We start from the raw sequence: 26,837 nt of genomic DNA, 5'->3' as shown, positions 1-26,837 counted from the left end.
TAAACTGCATTGCAGCATGTTTGTTTTTATATAGTTATACCAAATCAAACAAAACTCTCAACACATATTAAAGGCTGATAGAAATCTTAAATATTATGAAGCAGTTTGATAGCATGGATGTCTAGAAACGGTTTCTACTTGTGGTTCAGTCATGAACAAGAGGGCATAAATATAAAGTAACCACAAACATCAGTAAAAATTCTGGCAGATTTGTGCTTACAGAACAGCAAGCATGCAGAACTCGGTGCTAAATGGAAACGCTGCAGCAGATGGCACTGACACATTAATACATGAGAGTTGGGAAACAATGGGATGTGGGGGAGGGATGGAAAGAGTTCATAGGTAGGGAAGATTACACTTTTTTAAACCGCTGGCAGAGATCAGTTGGGTTGGATGGTCCATTTCCATACTCTAGATTCTATGTAACCCCAGCAACAAATTATTGAGTTTTGAAAAACAAGTGGAAAAATCTGAATACAGCCAAGTGAGAGAGATTTCAGAGGTATGCAAACACTGAATGGGGGAAAAGTAAATTCAGTACCAAAAATCAATTCACAATGGTAGAACAAAGGTAAGAAAAAGATTGAACTGCAAAGGAGGAAATTTGGGCCCATATCAGGGTTTAATTTCACAAGGTAATTTCACACATGAAATGTACTTCCGGGTTAGACCGTGGAGGATAACAATGGAAGAATTTGACAACTGGATGCTGTGTGTGTGTGTGTGTGTGTGTGTGTGTGTGTGTGTGTGTGTGTGTGTGGGGGGGGGGGGGGGGGGGGGGGGTGCTGTTATGGGTTAAATGGTCTTGTATGCATCTAGCTTATGACCTTGCAATAAACAGCTTAGTTGTTTCTAAAAGGAGGATGTAGAAATAGTAAAACCGAAACATAGGTTTAACTTCCCAATATAGATTGTGACATAATCTGTGCTATTTGTGTAGATAAATTTATTTCTCCATGCTTGATTCACTTTGAACTAAACTTTAAAAACCTGCTTCAAAGTACTGAAAATGTATTTAAGTAAAAACTGCAAGCTTTAAATTAGACAATGAGCTGCTCATTAAAATTTATTTAAGAGCATTCAATAGCTTCACCTTAATGTCGCTCTCATGGCTTCAATGTATTTCTCTTATAGCTGACTGCCTGTCAATCAAGTACTGGCTCCATCTGGGTAAAATGCTGAGTCAGTGCCAATTTGATGCCTGAATGGCCTCCTTCTGCACTGTAGGGATTCTATGATAACTAATAGTTCATCTCTATAATCACTGCTTCTATCTTGCTCTTGAGTTATAAACTACGAGCTCTCCCTCCTAGAATCAATTTCAGTGAAGGAAACCATTATGACTGCAGTTTTGATCAAATCAGTCTGTTTTCTTTTCACAAGAGGAAGCATGCAATCAATTGCACCTGACAAGCCTAGCGTAACAATCAATCAAATGCTATGTTCCATTTATTGGGAACAGACCAGTTTATTCTAGAATGTGATTACAGTACTATACATCTGCACATGGCGGTGAATTCTAAGCACCCATTACTGTTCTAAAGAAATGGCCATAACTCATTTCTGTATCAAGAGAGTCAGATCGATTATTTGCTTTGTTCTCCTCTCACCACATCACAACGCCCTTGTTATTCCTCAACAAAAATTATGCTGAACACTAAAATTCCTAAAAAAAGATATACAGACTGCTTTAACATGATAAAAGAAGAGTGTCTTGTAAAAGGAAAAAAATTCCACAACAAAAATTAACTACTTTTGCTAGATGTAATTTGGGTAGGTAATATCACTATGGAGACGAAAAACTGTTACAACATAGCAGAATTTTATTCTTACCTGGCATCTGAAATGGGCTGCTTGGTCCAGAGCTTGCTGGAGAATGAGGATATGTACTGCTTCCTGGGGAGCTGGGATAACTTCTGTTGGGTGAGTTGGGGAACGGATGGGTGTTTGGTTGCTGAAAGGAAACTGGAAAGGCAGCATTTTGTGGCATAGGAGGATCATTATGCCCCAAATTACGAAACTGTGCAAGTAGGCTATGTTGCGGATTGAATTCACTGTGCCTTGGAACCAACACGGGAGGAAGAACTGGAATGGAAGGAAGGAAGGAAAACAAAATGTAAAAATGCTCCATAACAATGAAAACTGTTTTGTTGGTTAGCAAAATAAAGACTTACAAATGCAGAGCCTGAACAAATGGTATACTGAAAAACAAGAGACATACTGTCAAATATTTTTGTTTTGCTTGCATCAGGGCAGTTCACATGAAATTATTAGCAGTTATGGAGAAAACAATTTATATGGGAAAAGACTGTTGATTCATTGGCAAGTGGACTCTGGAGGAGACATTGCAATGGAGAATGCAGCATGGAACGGTGAACTGCCAAGGACTGTTCAAATTCAAACCGGGCAGGTTGACTCTAATTGGTCACGCATTGTCATAAGGAAAGGATGCACAACTTTGTGGACAGAAGGAACATGCCCAAACAGTGCACCTTTTTAAATAAAAGGCTTGGGTAACAGTCATTCCCGGTTCTTTCCGCAAGGCAATGTTTTTGTCAGGGCTTATCTGCTTGGTTTGAATTTGAACAAAGTTCGGCAATCCAATTTCCCTGATAGCGAGGAGGGAAGATTGGAGGAGGGTGCGGGGGGTGGAGGGTATGCTGCCGGGGAGGGGTGCAAGGGATTCAGTGTGTTCTTATTTTTTCTTCATGGTTAATTTTTTTTACTCAAAATAGCCACATTTGATTGTCTCCTTATTGTTCACTATATAAATAATTAATACATTCCGATTTGGAAAAAGTATACACCGCCTCTTGAAAAAGAAACTCAAACCGTTTGTGGCCAACTGAGGAGTTGGAATAGAGGGAAGCTAGTTCATTACTTCTCACCTGGTCCTAACAACTGTTAGATGTGCTTCTGTGATTCAGTAGCACTTATTGAACAATTCTGAGTGCACTAATAGCAATGTTAACACCCATTTAAGATAATCAATAGAGCTCATAAAATGGCTCATTTATGCTTGTTGAAACAACAAACATTCCTATACAGGGGCTAATCTTCTGCGAACAAAAGGATTATTTCAACCTTTCTACCCTTTTTGAGTTGCCTGGAAGCATGGGGAGATTAGTTCCCCATTGCTTTCTCCACAGTAGCATCTGACCAGAGGCAATGTGCCAAACCCGTTCTGCTGAGGTATACTCTTTAGTATTCTTGGGTTTGCCCTGGTGAGTGCAGGGTGAAAAGCTTCAGTAACAAGTCTCTCCTTGCAGCAATGCTATATAAATACAAATCTTCCTTCATTTTACCCACTCTATCATTTTTGTTGTTCCGTTCAAGCTTTAAATGGCACCATCAATCTCTGAAACTGGGAGTGAATTTCATTGTTGTAGACGTGTTGACTCCATGGTATATTTTAAAATACACATAGTCATTTGACCATAGGACATAGGTCACTCGAGCCTGCTCCACCATTTAAAAAGATCATGGCTAACACTCGCTAAATCCACTTTCCTGCCTTATCTCCATAATCCTTAATTCTCTTTCTGATTAAAAACCCGTCAATCTCAGCCTTCAAAATGTTCAAGGATTCAGCCACCACAGCTTTCTGGGATAAAGAATTCCAATGATTCATCACTCCGTGAGAGAAGAAATTCTTCCTCAAATCTGTCTTAAATGAGCAACACCTTATTCTGTGAATATGCCCTCTTGTCCTACATTCTCTTATGAGTGGAAACATCCTCCCAACATTTACCATGTCTAACCCCCTGAAGAATCTTAAATGTCTCAATCATTTCATCTCTCATTCTTCTGAACTCAAGGAGTATATGGGGATAGGGCCTGGGTGAGATTGTCACCGGTGCACGCTCAATGGCGTCCTCCTGCAATGTAGGGATTCTATGAGTACAGACCCAACTTGTTTCATGTTTCCTTCGTATCCAGGTCCACCCTAATAAATCTCCTCTGTACTGGCTCCAGTGATAATATATCTTTCCTTCAGGGAGGGGGCTAAAATTGTATACAGTATTCTAAATGTGGCCTCAGTAGTGCATTGTACAGTTGCGACAACACTCCAGCCTCCTTAAAAGTCAGCATTCGATTTGCCAACCTGTATGCTAGCAAGGATTCCCAAGTACCTTTGTGCTGTAGCTTTCTGCAATCTTTCTCTATTTAAATAATAACCCACCTTTTCATTCTTTCTTCCGGAGTGAACATTTTCCCATATTGAATTCCATTTGCCAATTTACTGCCCATTCACTTAACCTGTCAATATCTCTGTCAGCTATTTGTATCTTCCTTACAACCTGTCTTCCCTCCCACCTTTGCATCATCTGCAAATTTGGCCACAGTACATTGTTCCTTCCGCCAAATCATTTATATTGTGAAGAGCTGCAATCCTACCCTGTAATATGCCATTGGTTATTGCCTTCTAACCTGAGAAAGGCTCCCTTATTGCTATTCACTGCTTCCTGTTAGTTAGCCTATCCTCCATTCATGCCAGAATATTACCTCCAACACCATGAGCTCCTATCTTACACAGTAGTCTTTTATGTAGCACCTTATCAAATGCATTTGGTAGTACAGAACTTGACTATTTCTGAATAAAGAGACATGCTGTCAAAGCTTTCGTCTTGTGCTCATCAGGACAGCTCTAAATAAATTACCAACAGTAATAGGAACAAAATTATTTTCTCTGCAAGAGAAGAGTGTGTTGATTTGGTTGGCATGTGGACTCTGGTGGAGGTATTGCCAGGGAGAATTAGGCACTGAAGAATTAACAGCTTTTTTCAGTTCAAACCAGGCAGGTAAACTCTAATCAAAATATTGCCCTGGAGAATAAAGCAAAGAACGATAACCAGAATTTTGTATCATCCAAGTTTGAAACATCCACATCAGAATCATAGGGAGTGGGACAGCTTGATCTTGAGTTTAGACATAGCTTGGCACAACACTGAGGGCCGAAGGGCCTGCACTGTGCTATACTGTTCTATGATAAGGCATCAAGACACTGGCAAGGGTAACCTTGTGGGAGAGTTCAGAGAGCATATTAGAGATCGTTTCTTGGAACAATGTGCTATGAAACCAACCTGGAAGCAGATTGCTTTGTATTTAGTATTATGTAATGAGGTTCAATTAAATAATGGTCTTAAAGTAATAGGATCTTTTACTATAAGATCATTAATTGCATCAAGTCAGTTTGAGGGCAATAAACGTGAATCTGGTGATAAACTAAGGTAAATTACATAGGCATGAGGACAAATTTGATCTGAAGGGTAGAACAGTTGATAAACAGTGGTAGACATCTAAGGGGATATTCAATTCCTCCCAACTAAAATATATTCCAGAGAGGAAGAAAGATTGTAAGAGGGAGAAAATGTATCTGTGGCTAAGCAATGAAGTTAAAGATAATTTAAAGGCAAAAACTAAGACATACCATATTGCAAAGATTTGTGGAAGGCTAGAAGATTGGGAAGCTTTTGAGACTAACAAAAATAATAAAAAAAAGGGCAATGGTCATTTTTGAAAGGAATCTAGCCCAAAACATGAAAAAGGGACAGCAAAAAGGAAGAGTAGCTAAAGTCACCATTGGTCCCTTAGAGGATGAGACTAGTGAGTTAATAATGGGGAAGACAGAACTGGCAGAGATACCAAATAATATTTTGTCTTAGTTTTCAGAGTGGAAGACACTTGAACCATCCCAATATTAACAGGTACTGCAGAAGTTGTTGAAAAAGGTGGAACTTAAAACAATTATCACTAAAGAGTACTGAGCATTGGAATTAAAGGCAGACAAGTCCCTAGAGCCTGAAGGCCTACATCCTAGGATCTTAAAGGAAGTGGCAGCAGAGATAGCGTAAGCATTGGTTCCAATATTTCAAAATCCTGGATTCTGGAAAGGTTCTCATGGATTGGAAAAAGGCTAATGTAATGCCCTGTTCAAAAAGGGAGAAAAGGCAGAAAGTAGTAAACTGTAGATCACTCAATTTAACATCCGTAGTTGGGAAATTGTTGAAATTGACTATTAAGTAGCAATGAGACATTTGGAAAATCAAAACAATTCATCAGAGTCAGCAGGGTTTTATGAACGGTAAATCATATCAAACTAATTTGCTAGAGTTCTTCGAAGACGTAACAAGCAAAGTGGATAATGGGGCTCCTGTAGATGAAGTGTTTCTGGACTTCCAAAAGGCATTTGATAAGGTGCCGCATAAAAAGTTAATACACAGGACAAGATCCCATGGAGTTGGAGGTAATATATTAACTTGGATAGAAGATTTTCTAATAAACAGAAAGCAGGGAGTGGGAATAAAAATAGGTCCTTTTCTGATTGATAAGCTTTAACTAATGGTGTGCCACAGGGTTCAGTCTTTGGACTCCAACTATCTATATTAATATGACTTAAATGCAGAGATAGAATGTACTACTGCCTAATCTGCAGATGACACTAAAGTGGGTGGGAAAGCAAGTTAAAATAAGGAAGTAAGAAATTTACAAATGGATGTGGATAGTTTAGGTGAGTGGGCCAAAATCAAGCCAACTTGATTTTAACATGAAGTGAGAAGTTATCCATTTTGGTGGGAGGAATAAAATGGCAACTCATCTAAATGGAGAGAAACTTCAAAATGTTTCGGTGTCGAGGAATTTGGATGTCCCTCATGCATGAATCACAGGTGCAGCGGGTAATAAGAAAGGCAAATAGAATTCATTGCTAATGAAATACAGTACAAAAGTAGGGAAACATTGCTGCAAATGTTTAGGACATTTGCGAGATCACATCTGGAGTACTGCACACAGTTCTGCTCTCCTTGTTTGAGGGAGAATGTAAATGCATTAGAGGTGCTTCAGAGAAGGTTCAATAAGAGTTTAACAACTTGTCTTATGAAGAGAAATTGTGCAGTTTAGCTGCTGGAGTTGAGAAGAACGTGAGGAAATCTAACTGAGCCATATAAGATGCTAATGGGGTTGACAGAGTAGATGTAAAGAGATGCATCCCTTGGTGGACATTCTAGAACGAGAGGCCATAGTTTTAGGCTAAGGTGGCAGATTTAAAACATAAATGAGAAAGAATTACTTCACTCAAAGGGCTGAGAGTCTGCGGAATTCTATACCCCAGGGTATATCAGACACCAGAATACGAAACAAATTTGAGATTTTAATTAATAGTGGAAGTGAGAGTTATGGGGAGTGGGCAGGAAGGTGGAGGTGAGGCTGAGATGAGATCAGCTATGATTGTATTGAATGGTTCAAGGGGCTGAATTGGGGCTGAATTGCCTACTCCTGCTCCTAATTCTTATGTTTTTACGCAGTGCCTTTCTTGAGTATAAGACAACCAGAAGGCATTTAACTTTAAACTCCCTTCTTTTGCTAACATGTACATATGAATTATCTACAACTGTCTTGTGAATCCAAGACTGAAGAGTCAAAATTAAAGCGGTATTTGAGATATCTACATAACCTCTGGCTACAAAAGGGAGAAAAACAAACCTTTCAAATAATATAGCAGCATTTTCTGTCTCTCAATACTACTGGGTAGCATAGTGGCATTGTCATTAGTGGGCTTCTTAGGAGAATTTGTTACATTTTGAAAATTACTTTGGTTTATTTACTGTACAGTACTATTGCATATGGCAAGGTTTCCCAAACTTTTCCAGCCACAGATACTCTTTTCATCAAAGAGTACTGATGAGACCCCTAAGAAATATTCTTATGTTGTTGAACAGATAAACAACAAAAAAAAAATTTTTACCTTTTGTGTGAAAACACAGTTAAAATACTTTTCTATTTCTTTCATGTACACATTATAATTAAAATTTCTATTTTTCAACAAATACTTCAGTCAAACCTCGTCATTTTTAATGGAAGAAATGATACTGTTTCATTTGCTCACAAATTCATTGAACATACATTTACACCCAAAAGAAGTCCAATCATGCCCATTTCTCCCTCTTACTCATGCAACGCCCCCCCCCACCCCACCCCTTGCTCTCTGATCCACCTACCCACTTGCACCCATCAGACCTGAATGCATACCACACCTACATCTCTCAGACTCATGCACCCACCCGCATCTATCCCTCTCTATCTCACCAGTCTTTCTCTTGAACTCGCATCCCCACGCACACTTACCTCACTTTTTCCTCGGCCTCATGCACCCACTCGCAACCATCTCTCTTTCGCTTGGAGTTGCACTCTCATCTGTGCTGCTCTCACATTTGCATGCCCATCTGCACCCACCTCCCTTTCTAGGGCTCGCAGCCACCAGCACCCATGTCTCTTTCTTAGACTCATACGCCCACCCGCACCCATCCCCACTGCTCGGGGAACTCTCTCTCACACACACACACCCCCCCTCTTGTTCACAGACTCGCACACCAACCTACAGCCATTGCGTGCTCGGACTCAAGCACACACCCCTCTCTCAGATCCACACACCTGTCAGCTTCCATCTCTCTCTCTCTCGGACTTGCGTCCACCCACACCCACCCCTCTCTGACTTGCGTGCCCATCCACGCCCACATCTCTCTCTCAGACCCACACCCCATCCATACCCATCTTTCTCAGACTTGTGCAACTACTACTCTCTATCTTCTCAAGGACACAAGCGCCCACCTGTTGCCCCCCCACCCTCTCTCTCTCTCTCTCTCTCAAAGACTCATACGCCCACACACACCTCCCTCTCTCTCAGACTTGTGCACCCACCGCTCTCTCTCAAGTTCACCTGTCTCCAGGGTCTCTGGCTCCTGTATCCATCTCCGCAGCCTCACACTTGTGCCCCTATACTCCCGGCCTTAATCCCACGAGTGCTCCCATAGCACCAAGCCTTAGAGTCACGTGCCGTCAGCCTTGGATTCAAACCCCTACTACTCCCAGTCTCCTACCCCCTTTCCCCCAGCTACATCCATCAAACCTTGTTGTGGCCTCAGAGTTGGCCACTCATCTGCCCCATAGCTGCAGTCTACCTTAGCTCACTACCTGCTCACTATCAAGACCTTCGCTCTTGCCCTGACTTTGCTGCTGACTGAATTTGCCACTAATTCAGCTCACCCAATCAGAGGCCAGCTTCTCAGTGTATAGTCAGCTTATCAGCAGCCAACAAAATGAAAATACCACTTTCGATTGGACAAGTTTGAAGGGCAGCTTCTTTCAAATTTAAATAGACAGATCCACTGCAGAAGCCCTGGCTAAATTTTACTGAACCCCATGGTTTCAAGCAACCTAGTTAGGAAATACTGTCAAATGACATTCCCAAACAATCTTTGCTTTCAGTGATTTTCTCATTCAAGGAATTTATTAAGTTTCCCAGAGTCCCTCCATGTATGCACCACCACTAGCCAACAGGACCGGTGGCTTGTTTACAAACGTTCCATTAAAAGAACAGGCAGAGGGTGAGCTATCTGAAAGGCTGATCTTTTCATACCTCACCAAACGTTTAAAGGGTAAGGATCAAATAGTTTAAAATTCAAAATTAACAAAAAATTGCCAGTTTTACAGGATACACATGTACACAATGAAGTACCGGAGTCATTTAAAAAAAGATTGATGTCATTGTGTGCCCTTGAACAAAAACAGGATGCTTTTTAATCTTTGACTGCATCAAAATAGCTGACTGTCCACAATTACAAATATCCTTTATCCTCTGCTCAACTGGACAGAATGCCAAATCATCTATGACTGCATTCATTCGTCCGCAAATCTGTGTTATCCCTTGCCTACCCAAGTCCACAACAGAATTGTAACTAATCAAGCTGATGCTCATCTCACCTATTGCAATCAGTCCATTATTTCTTTACCACAGTCAGAAAAATCAATCTGGAGTCTGTGCAAGGAACAGCAGCTAAAGTAATAAAATATCAATACAAAAATTAGTATGAGAGTGGATGAGTAATGCTGATTAATGTTATGAGTCGGCACTCCTATCAGCAATAGACTATCAGGCCCCAAGCCAACCTTCCTCCTTTATTCATATAACTTGAATACATTTTAAACTGATCAGATGTGCACACTGTATCTCAAAAGGAAACCAAGTTTCATATCTTCAAAGGCAACATAAAATTAAAAGAAAAAATAGATGCTCATTAATACATCATTGATGCATAGTGAGTTAATGCATATCTTTCCCCTATGAGCCTGCAGTATGAACTCCAGATTGATGTGAAATTCACCACTAAATGGATGCAAAAGCTGGATAACATTTTTAGTATTGGGTACAACTTTAAACTTGTTCAACACAAAACTCAGAATGTAGAAAGCCAAACAGTAAATTAATTTGATCAAAAGACTTAACCTACCACACACTACTGGCATTATCACAGTTCCCAGCAATGCAATGTAAATTGGTCCCTAAACTGAAAATGTTCTCTCTGCATTAGGCATTAGTGCAATAACTTGCTGATTCTGGTCACCCCATCTCAGGAAACAAATGATGGCTTTGATGAGAGCCATAAGTGGGCCATTTAAGACGATTCAAGAATTTGATAGATTTTCACCATCTATCCAATTTCCTTTGGAGGGTCATCCAGAACAAGAGGACATAACCTCAAGTGTACTACGGATGACTTCAAGTTGCCACACAAAAGCCTAATAAAAATCTGTGGACAGCTATAAGCGTAATGGCTGGTGAGCATCATTCTATTACCACTGACCACAAAATTTGTGTTACGGTGGTCTTCTACTTTGTCGCAACTTCCAATTAACCTGCAATTTGATACAATCTGCAAAATGCAAAATTGTACTTCTGATTCCAGAGGCTAAATCATTCATGTAAAATGGCAAACTGGTCCCAGCATTTATATATTATTTGCATCTGCTTGCCTTGGGAGCTGATGGGCTACATCCATGGATTGTGCCTAGAGAGATCAATTTGAGTGTGGCAGGCTCTTTTGTCCTCTACTTTTTCCCACATTTTTCCTGACTGCTTGCTCCAAGCACTCAGGTCAGCAGTGAGAAATTTCCACTCATCAACTCTAATCCTGGTCATCCTGAAATCGCACTTGCAGACATCCTTGTTTGCAGACGTGGGCGACCTGTTGTCTTGTCCTAACAGCAAGCTTCCCAAACAGCATTTCTTTGGGAGCGCAAGCATCATTCACCTAGCTCACGTGATCCAGCCAATTGACTCAAGAGGGGAACATGCTAGAGATCCCTGTACACTTGTGTACTTACATATTCAGCACTGTCTTCCCAGGATATGCCCAACATTTATTTCATGCAGCAAAGATGGAAGCTGTTCAACCACTTTTTTTAAATTGTGGAATTTGTCTGTGCCTCATGACCATAAAGGCAGGTGTTGAAACACAAGCCTGGTACATACAGAGCTTTGTAGTTTTGGTTAGTTTCCTGTTGGTCCACACACTACTTTGACATGACAGCTGTGGCCATGGCAATCCTGTTGCTGTTTTCAGTGTCAAAGGATAGGTTGCCAGTAATTGTTAATATGTTAGGTTGTCATCGATCTTTGCAGCGAGGCAATCAACGTTGATGAAAGATACAATCTCTACATCCTGCTCCCAGAAATGATTCTGCTACTCTAAGTACCTTTAGCCTCATATTGTTTTTTTTTGCAGACTGCCACTTGTCCCCTGATCCCACATATGAAATACGAGCAGTAGGCCATTTACCTCTTCAAGCCCATTCCACCATTCAATTAGATCATGGCGGATCTTCTACTTCAATACCATTTTTCTGCTCTAGCCCCTTATCCCTTGATGTTTTTAATATGCAGAAGTCTATCAATCTCAGATACTCAACAACAAAACATCTGCATCTCTTCTAGGGTAGAGAATTCCAAAGATTCACCACCTTGAGTGAATAAACTCTGCATCATCCATCCTGACTAACCTGCCCCTTACTCTGAGACTTTGTCCCCTAGTTCTAGATGTCCCAGCCAAGGGTAACATCCTTTCGGCATCTGTCCTGTCAAGCCCTGCAAGAATTTTAAATGCATGTTTGAATGACATCACCTTTGTTCTTCTAAACCTCAGGGAATAAAGACAAGTCTATTTAATCTTTCCTCATAGGACAGTCCCTCCATCCAGGAATTAGTGAACCTTTGTTGCATTCCCTGTATGGCAAGTACATCTTTCCTTGGGTAATTAACTCAAAATTGCATCAAATACTGCAGTGTGGTTGCATCAAGGTTTTCTATAATTGCAATGAGATATCTTTGCTCAGTACTTGAAACGTCTTGTAGTGAAGGAGACCATCTGCCTTAATTGCTTACGGTGCCTGTATGTTAGCTTTCAATGACTAATGAACAAGGACACCCACGTCCTTTTGAAGTTCAACAATTTCCAGCCATTTACCATTTAAGAATTACTCTATTTCAGTTTTTTCTACCAAAGTAGACCACCTTATATTTCTCCAGGTTGTATTTATTTTGCTTAATTTTTGCATATTCCCTGTAACTCTTAATTTCCAACCTAGTTTGGTGTCATCTGCAGACTTGGGTTACCTTTAATCGCCTCATCCAAATCATTGATGTAGAATGTGAAGAGCTGGGACCCAAACACTGATTCTTGCAAGAACCCAGAGTTACCCACAGCCTGCCTACCTGAAAAATGACTCATTCATTAACCAGCTCTCAATTCATGCCAGCATATTGCCCCCAGTCCTATGCACTCTAATTATGTTTACTAACCTTTGGTGTGGGACCTTATCAATAGGTTTCTGAAAATCTAGATATATCACATCTACTGGTATCCCTTTGCCTATTACACTTGGCTAGTTACATCCTGAAAATTTCCCTTTTATAACTCCATGTTGATTCTGCTCAATTGAACTATTACTTTCAATGCGTCATAGTGTCAATTTCTTATTATAGATTCTAACCTTTTGCCTAAATTGGTGTCAAGCTAAAAGTATGTATTTCCTTGTTTACACTAATCTCTTGATCTGCCATTACTTCAAGGACGTTTTTAGATTTTTCACTTCCAAGAAGACAGAAACAAAGTGCTGGTTTTTCCAGTCACGTGCCCCAAAACCAAAAACTCTCACCCGAGGTTAATGGACCTTTAAGTAGTCCAACTAATTTTTTCTCCCAACTCCAATCTTGGGTGGCGGGATGGGAAAATTCAGCCCAAAGTATCGTTGCCATTTCCTTAAGTCCCATTATAAATTCTCCTGACTCCAGCTGTAGTGGACCCATATTTGTTTTTGCTAATCTTGCCCTTTTTCCTACCTATAGGAGTATTAACAGCCCATTTTTATGTTTCTTGCTAGTTTACTCATTCTATTTTGCTCTTAACTTTTTTTCTTGGTGAACAATTGCAAAATGCTTCCAACCCTTCAGTGTACTAATTTTTGGCAACTTTACATGTCCCTTGCTTTGGTCTAATATCAAGGTAATCCTCAATTTCTTTCTTCAGCCACTGTTAGGACTTTCTTTCGGGTTTTTGTGCATTGAAGAACGTAATTTTGTTGCAAACCATGTATTAATTCTTTAAACCTTTGACACTGCGCGCTTACCATTATATCTTTTAATAGAGTTGCCCAATTCACCGTAACCAATTTGCCCCTCACATCTTCATAATTTCCTTTGTTTAAATTTAAGACCCTAGTTTCTGATTGAGCTACCTGACTTTCAAACATAATTCAAAATAATCATTATTGCCGCTCTTTTCTAAAGGCTCTTTTACAATAAGATTATTAATGAACCCTTTTCCATTACACAATAATAGATACAAAATGGCCAGTTCTCTACTTGGTTCTTCAACATACTGCTCTAGAAAACCATCCAAAACATTTCAAAATATTAAGAATTCATTCTCTACAGCATTGGTACTGATCAGGTTTACCCAGTCTACGTAAATTGAAAATTCCCATGGTTACTGTAATACCTTTGTAATAACTTCCTGATTTATACTGGAAGTTTATAAAGGCCCGCACCAATGTTTTCAGTCCCTTACAATTTCTTAGCTCCACCCAAAATAATTCTGTATCTTGATCTTTGGGACTAAGGTAATCTCTTTGACAGTATCACTGCCAGATCAATTAACAGCTACCCTATCAAGTTTTCTCTGGTTTTTGACCTTTCTGAATGTCACATAGCCTTGGATATTCAGGTCTCAGCTTCAGTTTCTTTGTAGTCAGGTCTTTATCTGGTCATACATATGAATTTCTATTGCACTAACAATTAATCTGTTTTATTGAGAAAGCTGCAGGCATTCAGATACAGAACCCTTAATTGAGTTTTTTTTAAACTGTTTTTGCAAACTCTGCTGGCACACACATCTACTATCACTATCCTTTCCTGCCATACACTGATTAGTCATGATGCGAGATGCTGGCATTGGACTGGGGTAAACACAGTGAGAAGTCTCACAACACCAGATTAAAATCCAACGACTTTAACCTGATGTTGTGAGACTTCTCACTGTACACACTGATTAGAACATAGAACAGTAGAGCACAGTACCGGCCCTTCAGCCCTCGATGTTGTGCCGAGCTATGTCCGAACCCAAGATCAAGCTGGTCCATTCCCTATCATTCTGGTGTGTTCCATGTGCCTATCCAATAACCGCTTGAAAGTTCCTAAAGTGTCTGACTCCACTATCATAGCAGGCAGAACATTCCACACCCCAACCACTCTGAGTAAAGAATCTACCTCGGACATCCCTCCTATATCTCCCACCATGAACCTTACAGTTATGCCCCCTAGTAACAGCTACATCCACCCAAGGAAATAGTCTCTGAACATCCACTCTATCTATCCTCCTCATCATCTTATAAACTTCTATCAAGTCACCTCACATCCTTCTCTACTCTAAAGAGAAAAGTCCCAGCTCCCTCAACCTTTCCTCATAAGACTACCCTCCAAGCCAGGCAGCATCCTGGTAAATCTCCTCTGCACTCTCTCCAATGCTTCCACATCCTTCTTATAGTGAGGTGACCAGAACTGAATACAAGATTCCAAATGTGGTCTCACCAAGGTCCTGTATAGTTGCCGCTTAACCCCATGACTCTTAAATTCAAATCCCCTGTTGATAAACACTAACACACTATAAGCCTTCTTCAGGTCTCTATCCACTCGAGTGGCAACCTTCAGAGATTTGTGGATATGAACCCCAAGACCTCTCTGTTCCTCCACATTCCTTAGAACCCTGCCATTGACCCTGTAATCCGCATTCAAGTTTGTCCTACCAAAATGAATCACCTCTCACTTATCAGGGTTAAACTCCATCTGCCACTTTTCAGCCAAGCTCTGCATCCCATCAATGTCTCTTTGCAGCCTACAAGAGCCCTCCATCTCAGCCACTACTCCACCAGTCTTGGTGTCATCAGCAAATTTACTAACCCACCTTTCAACCCCCCTCTTCATTGATAAAAATCACAAATAGCAGATGACCCAGCACTGATCCCTGTGGTACACCGCTGGTAACTGGTCTCTAGTCTGAAAATTTTCCCTCCACCACCACCCTCTGTCTTCTATGAGACAACCAGTTACTTATCCAATCGGCCAAATTTCTTTCTATCCCATACCTCCTTACTTTCTTCATGAGCCTACCATGGGGAACCTTATCAAACACCTTACTAAAATCCATGTATACGACTCAACAGCTCTACCTTCGTCTACATACTTAGTCATCTCCTCAAAGAATTCAATCAAATTTGTGGACAGAGGGGAACTGGTGGATGTGGTGTTTTTAGATTTCCAGAAGGCGCTCAATAAGGTGCCTCACAAAAGGTTGCTGCAGAAGGCTAGGGTACACGGAATTGGGGGTAAAGTGTTAGCATGGATTAAGGATTGGTTATCTAACAGGAAGCAGAGAGTTGGAATCAATGGGTGCTTTTCTGGTTGGCAGTTGTGACTAGTGATGTGCCGCAGGGATCGGTGCTGGGGCCTCAACTGTTTACCATTTACATAGACGATCTGGAGGAGGGGGCTGAGTGTAGGGTAACAAAATTTGCTGATGACACGAAGATGAGTGGAAAAGCAAATTGCATGGAGGGGGCAGAAAGTCTGCAGAGAGATCTGGATAGGCTGAGTGAGTGGGCAAGGACCTGGCAGATGGAGTATAACGTTAGCAAATGTCAGGTTATCCACTTTGGTACAAATAATAGGAGGAGGGATTATTATATAAAGGGTGAAAAGCTGCAGCATGCTACAGTGCAGAGGGACCTGGGGGTCCTTGTACACGAATCGCAAAAGCTCAGTCTGCAGGTGCAGCAGATGATCAAGAAGGCGAATGGAATGTTGGCCTTTATAGCGAGGGAGATAGAATATAAAAGCAGGGAGGTCTTGCTGCAACTGTACAGGGCACTGGTGAGGCCACAACTGGAGTAGTATGTGCCGTTTTGGTCCCCTTATTTGCAAAAGGATATACTGGCCTTGGAGGGAGTGCAGAGAAGGTTCACCAGGCTGATACTGGAGATGAGGGGGTTAGCTTATGAGGAGAGATTGAACAGACTGGGCCTGTACTCGTTGGAGTTTAGAAGGCTAAGCGGGGGATCTTATAGAGACATATAAGATAATGAAGGGGCTAAATAGGGTAGAGGTAGAGAGATTCTTCCTGCTTAGAAAGGAAAACAGGACTCTCAGAATGGCAGGGGGGGGTGGGGTGAGTGGGTAGTGGTGGCGGCACAGTTTAGAATGGAATTGAGAAGGAACTTCTTCACTCAAAAGGTGGTGAATCTCTGGAATTCTCTACCCATTGAAGTGGTGGAGGCTACCTCGTTGAATAGATTTAAGTTACATGTAGATAGATTTCTGATAGACAAGGGAATTAAGGGTTATAGGGAGAAAGTGGGAAAGTGGAACTGATCCACTTCAGATCAGCCATGATCTTATTGAATGGCAGAGCAGGCTCAAAGGGCTAGATGGCGTACCCCTGCTCCTGTTTCTTATGTTCTTATGTGAGACAAGAGTTACCCCTCACAAAACCGTGCTGACTATCCCGGATTAAGCTGCATCTTTCCAAATGGCGTTATTGCTATCTTGATCATTTGTCATTTCCCTTTAATTTGCTCAATTTTCCCCTACATGATTCCTTTCCCTCATTATTTAGTTTAATGTCTTCTACTTCCCTACTTATGTGACTTGTTAGAACATTTGTTCCAGCATAGGTCAGGTGAAATCGTTCCCACGCCCCCACATTCTCCAGTCGTGTTGCCAGTGCCCCACAAACCAAAACCCACTTCCCCCACACCAGTCTTTGAGCCATGTATTAATCTCTCATCTTATTTACTCTTCTAATCTTATCTACCCTGTGACAATTTGAACTTGGCTTCGGTAAAAACACAAACTATTCCCTTTGTGGATTTGCTTTCTAATTTAGTATCTAGCTCCTCATACACCATGCAGAACCTTTTTTCTAGTCTTAGCTATCTTGTTGGTACCTTAGTGGACCATAACTGGATCCTCCCTTCACTGCAAACTCTAGCCAAGCAGATATCCCAAATCTTGCCCCAGTCAGACAACACAGTCTAATGGATGCTCACTCTCAGTTGCAGGTGACGATACTGATCCCTACCACCACCGGATTCCTTTTAACTCCCCTTCCTTGAATGATTTCCTGTACCATGGTTCTAAGGTCCATCTGTTCATCCAATATACAGTCCTCCCTCTTGTCCTTATAAGCTGCAGGAACTTGCAAGGGCTGAGGCTCCTCCAGTCCCACCTTCTTGATACCCTTACTAGCCTGACTCATAAGCATACCCTCCTGTCCCTGACCAGATCAGATGAGGTTAACTTAAGAGGTGTGACTGCCTTTGAGAATGGGTGCCCAGGTAATTTTCCCTCTCCACGATGCATTGCAGTGTCTGCAGCTTGTCCTCCAGTTCATTAACTTGGAGCCAAAGCTCTTCAAACCACAGACACTTACTACAGATGCAGTCACAGACTGCAGCCATAGCATAGCACCCTTCCTATCATCTCCATTATGTAAAATAAATTTATTTTTCTTATAGTTCCATTCTTCACCAAACTTGCTCACTCACCAAATTCCTGGTTTTTCACACTGTGCACTCAAGCAGCATTCAGAGACCCATGCATTTTATACTCTGAAAAAGTGGTGAGTCAGCACTGCTAAAGTTCAGAAACCAGTTTAAGCTAGCAACCAAATTAACTGGTTACAGCTGCTCTGCAAGTTGTATGCCCGTGTTTAAGACTAGAAGAAGCTTAACTTACCGCCTTACATAAAGAGTAATTTTTAGTTAATTGCTAAATGTAAACATAAAAAATAAACTGGAGAGAGAGATTATGCCTCAAGATCACCTCACACACCAATCTTGTGGCTTTATCCACATAGTATGCATCTTGAAAATTTGTCTACTTTAAACAAAATGTATTGGTCCTGAACAAATCTCTGCCACAATCTTAAGTCATCCTCTCTTTTTTTAGTGCTAATTTCATTTGTACTTCTTTAATTAGTAATAGTGTGTGCCTCAAATTCAAGAATTACAGTGCCAAAGAAGGGAGCAAATGCTAATAACTACACAATCTAATGTGCAAAATACAAATGTCTAACACAAACAAGAAAGGAGCTCCTACTGATCTCCAGACATTTCCAATCTTTCATCCCCCCTCACATCCTGCTTCCACACTGACATGACATTGTGCATCAAAACTCTTCATTCCTTTCACTTCAGCTTGCTGGCCTCTGCAGGTGGCCAGACTCAAAAGATGATGATGTATTGTTACAAGGTAATCTACAACGACTCACTGTGGCACCTTGTTTTCTGCCCTACTTCATTGTCATCTACCAACTCTCCATGAAGCACCTGCGACCAACATTACTTTGAATAAGCCTTTGGGAGGCACAGAACAGTAACTCACGGATGATTCAATTATTCCTTGACTTTCCCCTTGGGTAAAAGCTTCTGGTTTCTCCATTTAACAGAACAGATAACATCAGCACAATCAGCATTTCTGCACTTACAAGGTTATTTCACCACTGAAAATATGACTTGCTATACAACAGCCATCAACAGATCAAACAATTGAGAAAATAAAGCAATTTAAGCTTTCTATTTTCAGAAAAGATGTACAACTTATGATTAACATAACTATTTTTGACCATATTTGTGAAGGGGCCTTTACCTATTTCAGGCCTCTTGTGCTAGACACCCTTACCAAACCAAGGAGCACATGATCAATTCCCAATGGTATGGTCCAGATTAAGTAATTATATTTTGACTGCACAAAAGATAGCAGCTGGAAGGGAGTGTAACATAAACAGCTATCTAATGAAAATTATCTTGGCGGTTGTTGATAGCAAAAATATGTAGAAATTGTACTTGAGAACATCAGAGAAGTCAGATTTCCCATAGCTTAAAACATTTTCCTGTAGCTCTGGTTTACAAATCATGATTAATTTGCATTTAATTTTACTATTTAGAAGTTGCCCTGTATGAAAATGGCTGTTTGTACAGAGCTTTTGGATTAATAAGGTACTCTAGCTGTATTTTAACATTTTTAGGCTCTTAGTAGGACCATGAATAGGTAGAGAGATTCTTTCCACTGACGTAGAGAGATTCTTTCCGCTTAGAAAGGAAAACAGAACTATAGGGCACAGCCTCAAAGCAAGGGTGGGGGGCAGTTTAGAATGGAGTTAAGGAGGAACTTCTTCACTCAAAGGGCGGTGAATCTCTGCCCATTGAAGTGGTGGAGGCTACCTCGTTGAATATATTTAAGTCACGGGTAGATAGATTTCTGATAGACAAGGGTTATGGGGAGAAAGCAGGAAAGTGGAACTGATCCACTGCAAATCAGCCATGATCTTATTGAATGGTGGGGCAGGCTTGAAGGGCTAAATGGTCTGCTCCTGCTCCTATTTCTTGTGTTCTTATGATATCTGTGCCCCTGTTCTCAACATCATTTGGAAGTTTAATAGAGCAGCTACTTCTCTGAACTTGAGCATGCATTCAGAATATTGAGGCCATTTGAAAATGTACTGGTCAACCAGATGATCAGGTCACTGTAGAACTAAAATGCATTTAATTTTCTTCACCATTTTAGAGCTGCAGATGGTGGGATAGGGGGCTGTGCAGAGGGTGAGGCAGCAGAAGGTAATTAAGTAAAGCTGAACACCATTAGGTGACAGTAGCAGACACCACATTTGAAAGTTTCATTAACAAGGGTAGTATATTGATGATGAAAATGCAAAATTTCATGAGAATCTTTAGGGGCTCCCAAAATGCTCAGATAGAAAGAAGCTATTGGTAGAAATGCTGTAGGTACAATCAAAAAGACAAGACCAAACTAAGGTTAGCTCACCAGCCTGGACAGCACAGGTTACATAGGATGGCATGAAAGTTGAAAGACATCAATATGGTCAGTATTATGTTTGTAACTTTGGTTAGGCTCTCTTTAATTGTATGAGGCACAAATCTGATTAGAAGAATTCAAACAAGGAGTTACAGTTATAGAGGTTTACAGCATGAAAACAGGTCCTGTGGCCCAACTTGTCCATACCACCCTTTTTCCTAAAACCCCAAAGCTAGTCCCAATTGCCTGCATTTGGCCCATATTCCTCGATACCATCTTACCCATCTGTCTAAGTGCTTTTTAACAGTCAAAATTATACCCGCCCCTACTACTACCTCTGGCAGCATGTTCCAGACACTCACCACTCGCTGTGTGAAAAAATTGCTCCTCTGGACACTTTTGTATCTTTTCCCCTAAACCTATGCCCTCTAGGTTTAGACTCCCATACCTTTGGGAAAAGATATTGACTATCCAACTGATCAATGCCGTCATTATTTTATAGACCTCCATAAGATGGCCCCTCAGCCTTCTATGCTCCAGAGAAAAAAGTCCCAGTCTATCCAGCCTTTCCTTAAAACTCAAACCATCATGTCCTGGTAAATCTCTTTCGCACTCTTTCTAATTTAATAATATCCTTTCTATAATAGGGTGACCAGTATTCCAAGTGTGGCCTTACTAATGTCTTGGGCAACTTCAACAAGACTTCCCAACTCTTCTATTCAATGTTCTGGAACCAAGCGTGCTGAATGTCTTCTTCACCACTCTGTCCACCTGTGACTCCACTTTCAAGGGGCTATGAATATGTATGCCTAGATCTCTTTGTTCTGTAACTCTCCCCAATGCCCTACCATTAACGGAGTAAGTCCTGCCCTGGTTCCATCTACGAAAATGCATCACCTCGCATTTATCTAGATTAAACTCCATCTGCCATTTGTCAGCCACTGGCCCAATTGATCAAGATCCCACTGCAGTCCAACCTAACCTTCACTGTCCACCATGCCAGCAATCTTGGCGTCATCTGCAAACTTACTAACCATGCCTCCTATATTCTCATCCAAATCATTAATATAAATGACAAATAACAGTGGGCCCAGCACTGATCCCTGAGGCAGACCATTGGTTTGGAAAACAACCCTCTACAACCACCCTCTGGCTTCTGTCATCAAGCCAAATTTTGTATCCATTTAGCTACCTCACCTGGGTCCTGTGAGATTTAACCTTACCCATAACCTATCATGCCGTACCTTGTCAAAGACCTTACTAAAGTCCATGTAGACAACATCAACTGCACTGCCCTCATCTACCTTCTTGGTTACCTCTTCAAAAAACTCAATCAAATTTGAGAGACATGATTTTCCATTCACTAAGCCATGCTGACTGTACCTAATCAGGCCTTGCATCTCTAAATGCCTGTAGATCCTGTCTCTCAAAATACCTTCTGACAACTTATCCACCACAGCTTTGAGGCTCACTGGCCTGTAGTTCCAAGGATTTTTCCTGCAGTCCTTTTTAAACAAAGGCACAACACTTGCAAACCTCCAGTCTTCAGACACCTCACCTGTAACTGTGACTCAAATATCTCTGCTAGAGGACTCCCAATTTCTCCCTAGCCTCCCACAAATGTCCTAGGATACACTTCATCAGGATCCGGGGATTTATCTACCTTAATGCACTTTAGGACTTCCAGCACCTCCTTCTCTGTAAAATGTACACTCTTCAAGACATCACTATTTATTTCCCCAAATTCCCTAACATACACGCTTTTCTCAACAGTAAATACTGATGAGAAATACTCATTTAGGAACTCACCCATCTCTTGTCGATTTGCACAAAGATTACCTTGTTGATCCTTAAGAGGCCCTACTCACTCCCTTGTTACTCTTTTGCCCTTTATGTATTTGTAAAAGCTCCTTGGATTCTCCTTTGCCTTATCTGCCAAAAAAATCTCGTGTCCCCTTTTTGCCCTCCTGATTTCTCTCTCAACTCTACTCCAACATCCCGTTCACTCGTCAAAGGATTCACTTGATCCCAACTGCCTCTGCATGTCATGTGTCTCCTTTTTCTTCTTCTTGACTGGGGCCTCAATGTTCCAAGTCATCCAGAGTTTCCTACTTCTGCCAGCCTTGCCCTTCACTATAAGAGGAATGTGCTTATCCTGAACCTCGGTTAACACACTTTTGAAAGCCTCCCACTACCAGGTGTCCCTGTGCCTTCCCACAGACTCCCCCAATTAACTTCTGAAAGTTCCTGTCTGATAACATCAAAATTGGCCTTGACCCAACTTAGAATTTTATCTTTTGGGCCAGACCTATCATTCTCCATAGTTATCTTAAAACTAATGGAATTATTAGAATTAGTTTTAAGATAGCTATGGAGAATGATAGAATTTTATCTTTTGGGCCAGACCAATTAATGGAACTGTTAGAATTAGACTTATGTGAGGCGTGGACACAGACCTGGGGGAAGCAACAAAACTGTTGAAGATTTAGCAAAGATAAGGGAGGTGGAAGATGGATAACTGGTTGCAAGAGTTGAGATTTAATTTTTTTTGTATAAAGGAGACTGGATTAACAGTTTTGAAGGGTACAACAGTACCTGAACAAAGAGTGTCTTATATCGTCAGTTTGCATCGGGTCTGGCCGTTGATTTTTGCTACTAAAAGTGGAATTTGGGCTTTTTTAAAAAAATCTGAAAGCTTGGATGGCAGGAAATAACAATGCTACAAAAAGCATTCCTCAAAAAAATCAGTGAAGCGACTTTTTTAACAGTTACACTGACATGTAGACAAAAGGCTGCATGATAGCACTAACAGATTACCAAGTAATAAACATTTAGTATAGATTGGATAAGTAAGCATTCACCTGCAATTATTGTCTTATATTTATTTATTGTCACAAGTAGGCTTATATCAGCACTGAAACAAAGTTGTGAAAATACCCCAGTCGCCACAATCCAGTGCCTGTTCGGGTACACTGAGGGAGAATTTAGTATGGTCAATGCACCTAACCAGCATGTCTTCTCGGACTGTGGGAGGAAACCAGAGGAAACTTACACTGCACGGAGAGAAAGTGCAAACTCCACACAGGCAGCAATCCAAGCCGGGAATCGAGCCCGGTGTTGTGAAGCAGCAGTGCTAACCACTGTGCCATTGTGCCGCCCTAAGCTCTTTAAACATGGTTATTTGATACATAAAAATTATACCAACTGATTCTGAGCCAAATTGTAATTTCAGAAAGCACCTATAAGCATCAACATGAAATAAATTCTATGTATATAAAATCTTTCACATAATGAAACATCCCAAGGTGCTTTACAGGAGCATTATAAAACATTTGACATGAAGATGATATTAGGTCTGATGAGCAAAAGCTTGGTCAAAAGAGAATATTAATTTTATTGGTTAACGATGATTTACCTCTATCTCGTCTTAAATCCCACTACACTTCCAAAAGTACTTTGGGAAAATTATTTTTATATAATGAAAGTAATCTCTCTTTCCACACAACCAAAAAAAACTAGAACTCAAGACAACTTGTGTGCTGCCAGCACCAAGATTTTAAGACTGTCAAGCAACTAAACATTTAAGAGGACAGATGCCAATGTTAAAGTTACCCAAGGCACTTTGTTTGCATTTCCGACAACTGTGTATAGCATTATTAATCACTTCCTATGCCCGCCTTCCCCAAAATGCCACATCGGCAGCATCTTACCAAAAAGTATGCTCAAAACAAAGCCCTCATTCTCAATCTGAAATTGCCTGCCTATCCATCTGTTTCTGTCAAGACAGGTGACTCTGTTCTGCCAATGCAAATTACTTTCTAAGAAAAGATGCACACTGGACAACTGCAAATAAAAATTTTTAGAACATCAATTTCTATAGTAACAATTTATCCCATGAAAAAAATCTTTTCATCGCATAATTAGTGAACCATTTTTAAATGAAATGAATAGCTTATGAAAAGGTAGGATTTAATGGGTGTAGATAACATATGCTTTTTACAGTGGCTATAGAGTAAGTGGAGGGCCTGAGCAGAATTCAATTCACTTAATCAGCTGGAAATACCAATATTGTAGCAACATACACCTGTCTAATATCTTTTGTTGAAGACTCTGCAAATTACCAAATGTATGCATTTATCAAAAAGTACAACAGGAATTAACATCCCAACTTGGAATGCCTTAAAAAAAAATGCTATCCTGCATTCTAAAAAGTAATTTCCATATTTTATTGCTGCCCAATTAGGTAAAAGTTAAAACACAGGCAGGTAATTCAGCCCAAGCCAGTGCATTTGTTATTTATCCTTTAAATGATAGCTCTAGATCCATGTGGGTGCCAGGTTCCCATATAATTTCACAAGTTCCCTTTCCCTTCTTAAATATTGACATGATATATATTAAATCACCAGCACTCTGCAGCCTTACACCTTTCGCCTGCTCTCTGTCTTAAACAGTTTGTCCTTCTGCATTACCATTCTTGGATTAACAAAAACACTGTTTCTAACAGTTCCAAAGACATATTGGACTTGACGCTCTGTTTCTCTTTCCACAGATGCTGCCAGACCCGTTGAGTTCTTTCATCACTTTTTTGACCTCCCTGTCACACCCTTTAAGTAAATATTTCAGCCCAAACAACTTTCTCTCTTTCAAGACACCTTTCTCTGTAGTCATATTTTCACATGCTAGGTAGCATCCCAGTGAACTTACACAGTATCTTTTCTTTCACCTTCACAATCTTCCCATTGATTGAATAGTAAAACTGCACAGTGATACCACAGTTAAGAAATTACTGAGGTTTTATAGATTCATAATACCTTTATAAATTCATAAAATCTTTACTTATGAATGTTATACCCAATTTTGTGAACTGAATGATATGTTCATCTCATAACTTTCTGATGCATCAGAGGACAGAGAGATCCTCTGCCAAACTGCTGACTACGCCAGAATTGCAGCCCGTGCTGCCAAGTGAACCAAGGTTACACTTGTAACAACTAGAAGCAAAATATTGCAGATGCTGGAAATCTGAAATAAAAACAGAAAATGCTGTATAAGCCCAGCAGGTCTGGCAGCACGTGTAGGGAGAGAAACACAGTTAACGTTTTGTGTCCATATGTTTCTTCTATGGTTCTGAAAAGTGATTAATTATATACTCAGAGGAGATGGGACAGAATGGAGAATCAGTGATAGCATGGAGCTAAAGAGAAACTGACAAATATGTCACGGACATGAGATATAGGGTGCCTGGGTTAATGGTGTCATTAGGGATTTGATTTATTATCACGTATTAGGATACAGTGAAATGTAGTGTTTGTGCACTATACAAGCAAAACACTCAGTTCGTAGAGTACATAGGAGAAAAGGAGACGGTGCAGAATATACTGTTGCAATTACAGGTAGGGTGAAGAGAAGGATCAGCTTAATATATGATAGGACCATTCAAGAGTCTGATGACAGCAGGGAAGAAACTGTTGAGTCAGCTGGTAGGTGTTCCCAGACTTCCCAGACAGTGGAAGAGAGTAAGTTCAGAGTGTGTGGGGTCCTTGCTTATGCTGGCTGCTTTCCCGAAGCAGTGTGAAGTGTAGACGGAGTCAATGGATGGGAGGCTGCTTTGTATGATGAACTAGACTATGTTCACAACCCTTAGTGACTGAAAAGCGTTAATAGTGACAAAGCTAGGATAGCAGGATGTGTTATTAGGAGAACAGTGGTCAGTGCTCAGTGGGAGAAAAACAAGGACACTGGTCAGATGGGGGAGGGGTTGGGTTAGGGTTACACTTGTAACATTTGAAACAAGGTCTTGACTCTTGCTGCCCTCCCCCACAATCCAGACATCATGCCTCTCAATAAGTCTGAATTTTTAAGATCCAACTTCAGCTTTATCATAGAAACTTACAGCACAGGTGATGATCATTCAACCAGTCATGCCTGCACTGATCCTTTTGAAAAGAGAAGTCTTGCTTGTCTCAAATCTCAACTTTTTATCCACAATCTCCAAAACACCATTCTCAATTACATGTCCAACTTCCTTTCAAAATTTCTATGAAACCGGACTGCACCTTTCACAGAGTGTGCTAAATCTCGAAATCGCCATGAAAAAAATTCTCTTCTCTCTACATCTTTTCCCAATGATTTTGAATCTGTGACTTCTAGTTATTGAGTCCATCAGAAGGAATATTTCCTGTACCAAGAACTTTTTTTTATTTTGAAATCTATTAAATCACCTCTTAACCTTCCCTGTTCCAAAAACAGCACATATTTCCAAACTCTTCATAACTGAACACTCTCATCCCTGCTAACAGCCTGACTAACCCTCTCTGTACCCTAATGCTATTATATATTTCTTTAAGTGTCATATCCAAAACAGCCCAATGATTATTTATCACTGGTTAGGCTTCAGCAGAATTAAGTTCGCGTGTGAACGTTTTGCTTTTATATTTTATTGCTCTATTTAGAAATCCAAGTAATCTACATTCCCTTTCGATTAGCTAACCAGGTTGCTCTGCACCGAGGTGCAGTTGAATATAAAAGTAGGGAGGTCATGCTGCGGCTGTATAGGGCATTGGTGAGGCCGCAGCTGGAGTACTGTGTGCAGTTTTGGTCACCACACTTACACAAGGATATTTTGGCCTTGGAGGGA

The 26,837-nt window shown here is 40.6% G+C and overlaps 1 protein-coding gene across 5 annotated transcripts in view; it reads right to left on the bottom strand.

Moving 5' to 3' along the window:
- Positions 1–26,837, bottom strand: part of smad1 (SMAD family member 1) — a 145,941-nt gene that overhangs the window by 52,833 nt on the left and 66,271 nt on the right. For all 5 annotated transcript variants that reach the window (XM_080193244.1, XM_080193264.1, XM_080193271.1 and 2 more), the window contains one exon: positions 1,834–2,085. In XM_080193244.1, coding sequence (XP_080049370.1) covers positions 1,834–2,085 — 252 coding nt within the window. The remainder of the gene's footprint in view (positions 1–1,833; positions 2,086–26,837) is intronic.

The sequence above is a fragment of the Carcharhinus amblyrhynchos genome, chromosome 1, assembly GCF_965287045.1.
Source record: "Carcharhinus amblyrhynchos chromosome 1, sCarAmb.v2.hapA, whole genome shotgun sequence".
NCBI classification, from domain to species: Eukaryota; Metazoa; Chordata; class Chondrichthyes; order Carcharhiniformes; family Carcharhinidae; genus Carcharhinus; species Carcharhinus amblyrhynchos.
Note: the sequence above shows the minus strand (reverse complement) of the source record. Positions and strands in the feature narration are given on the sequence as shown.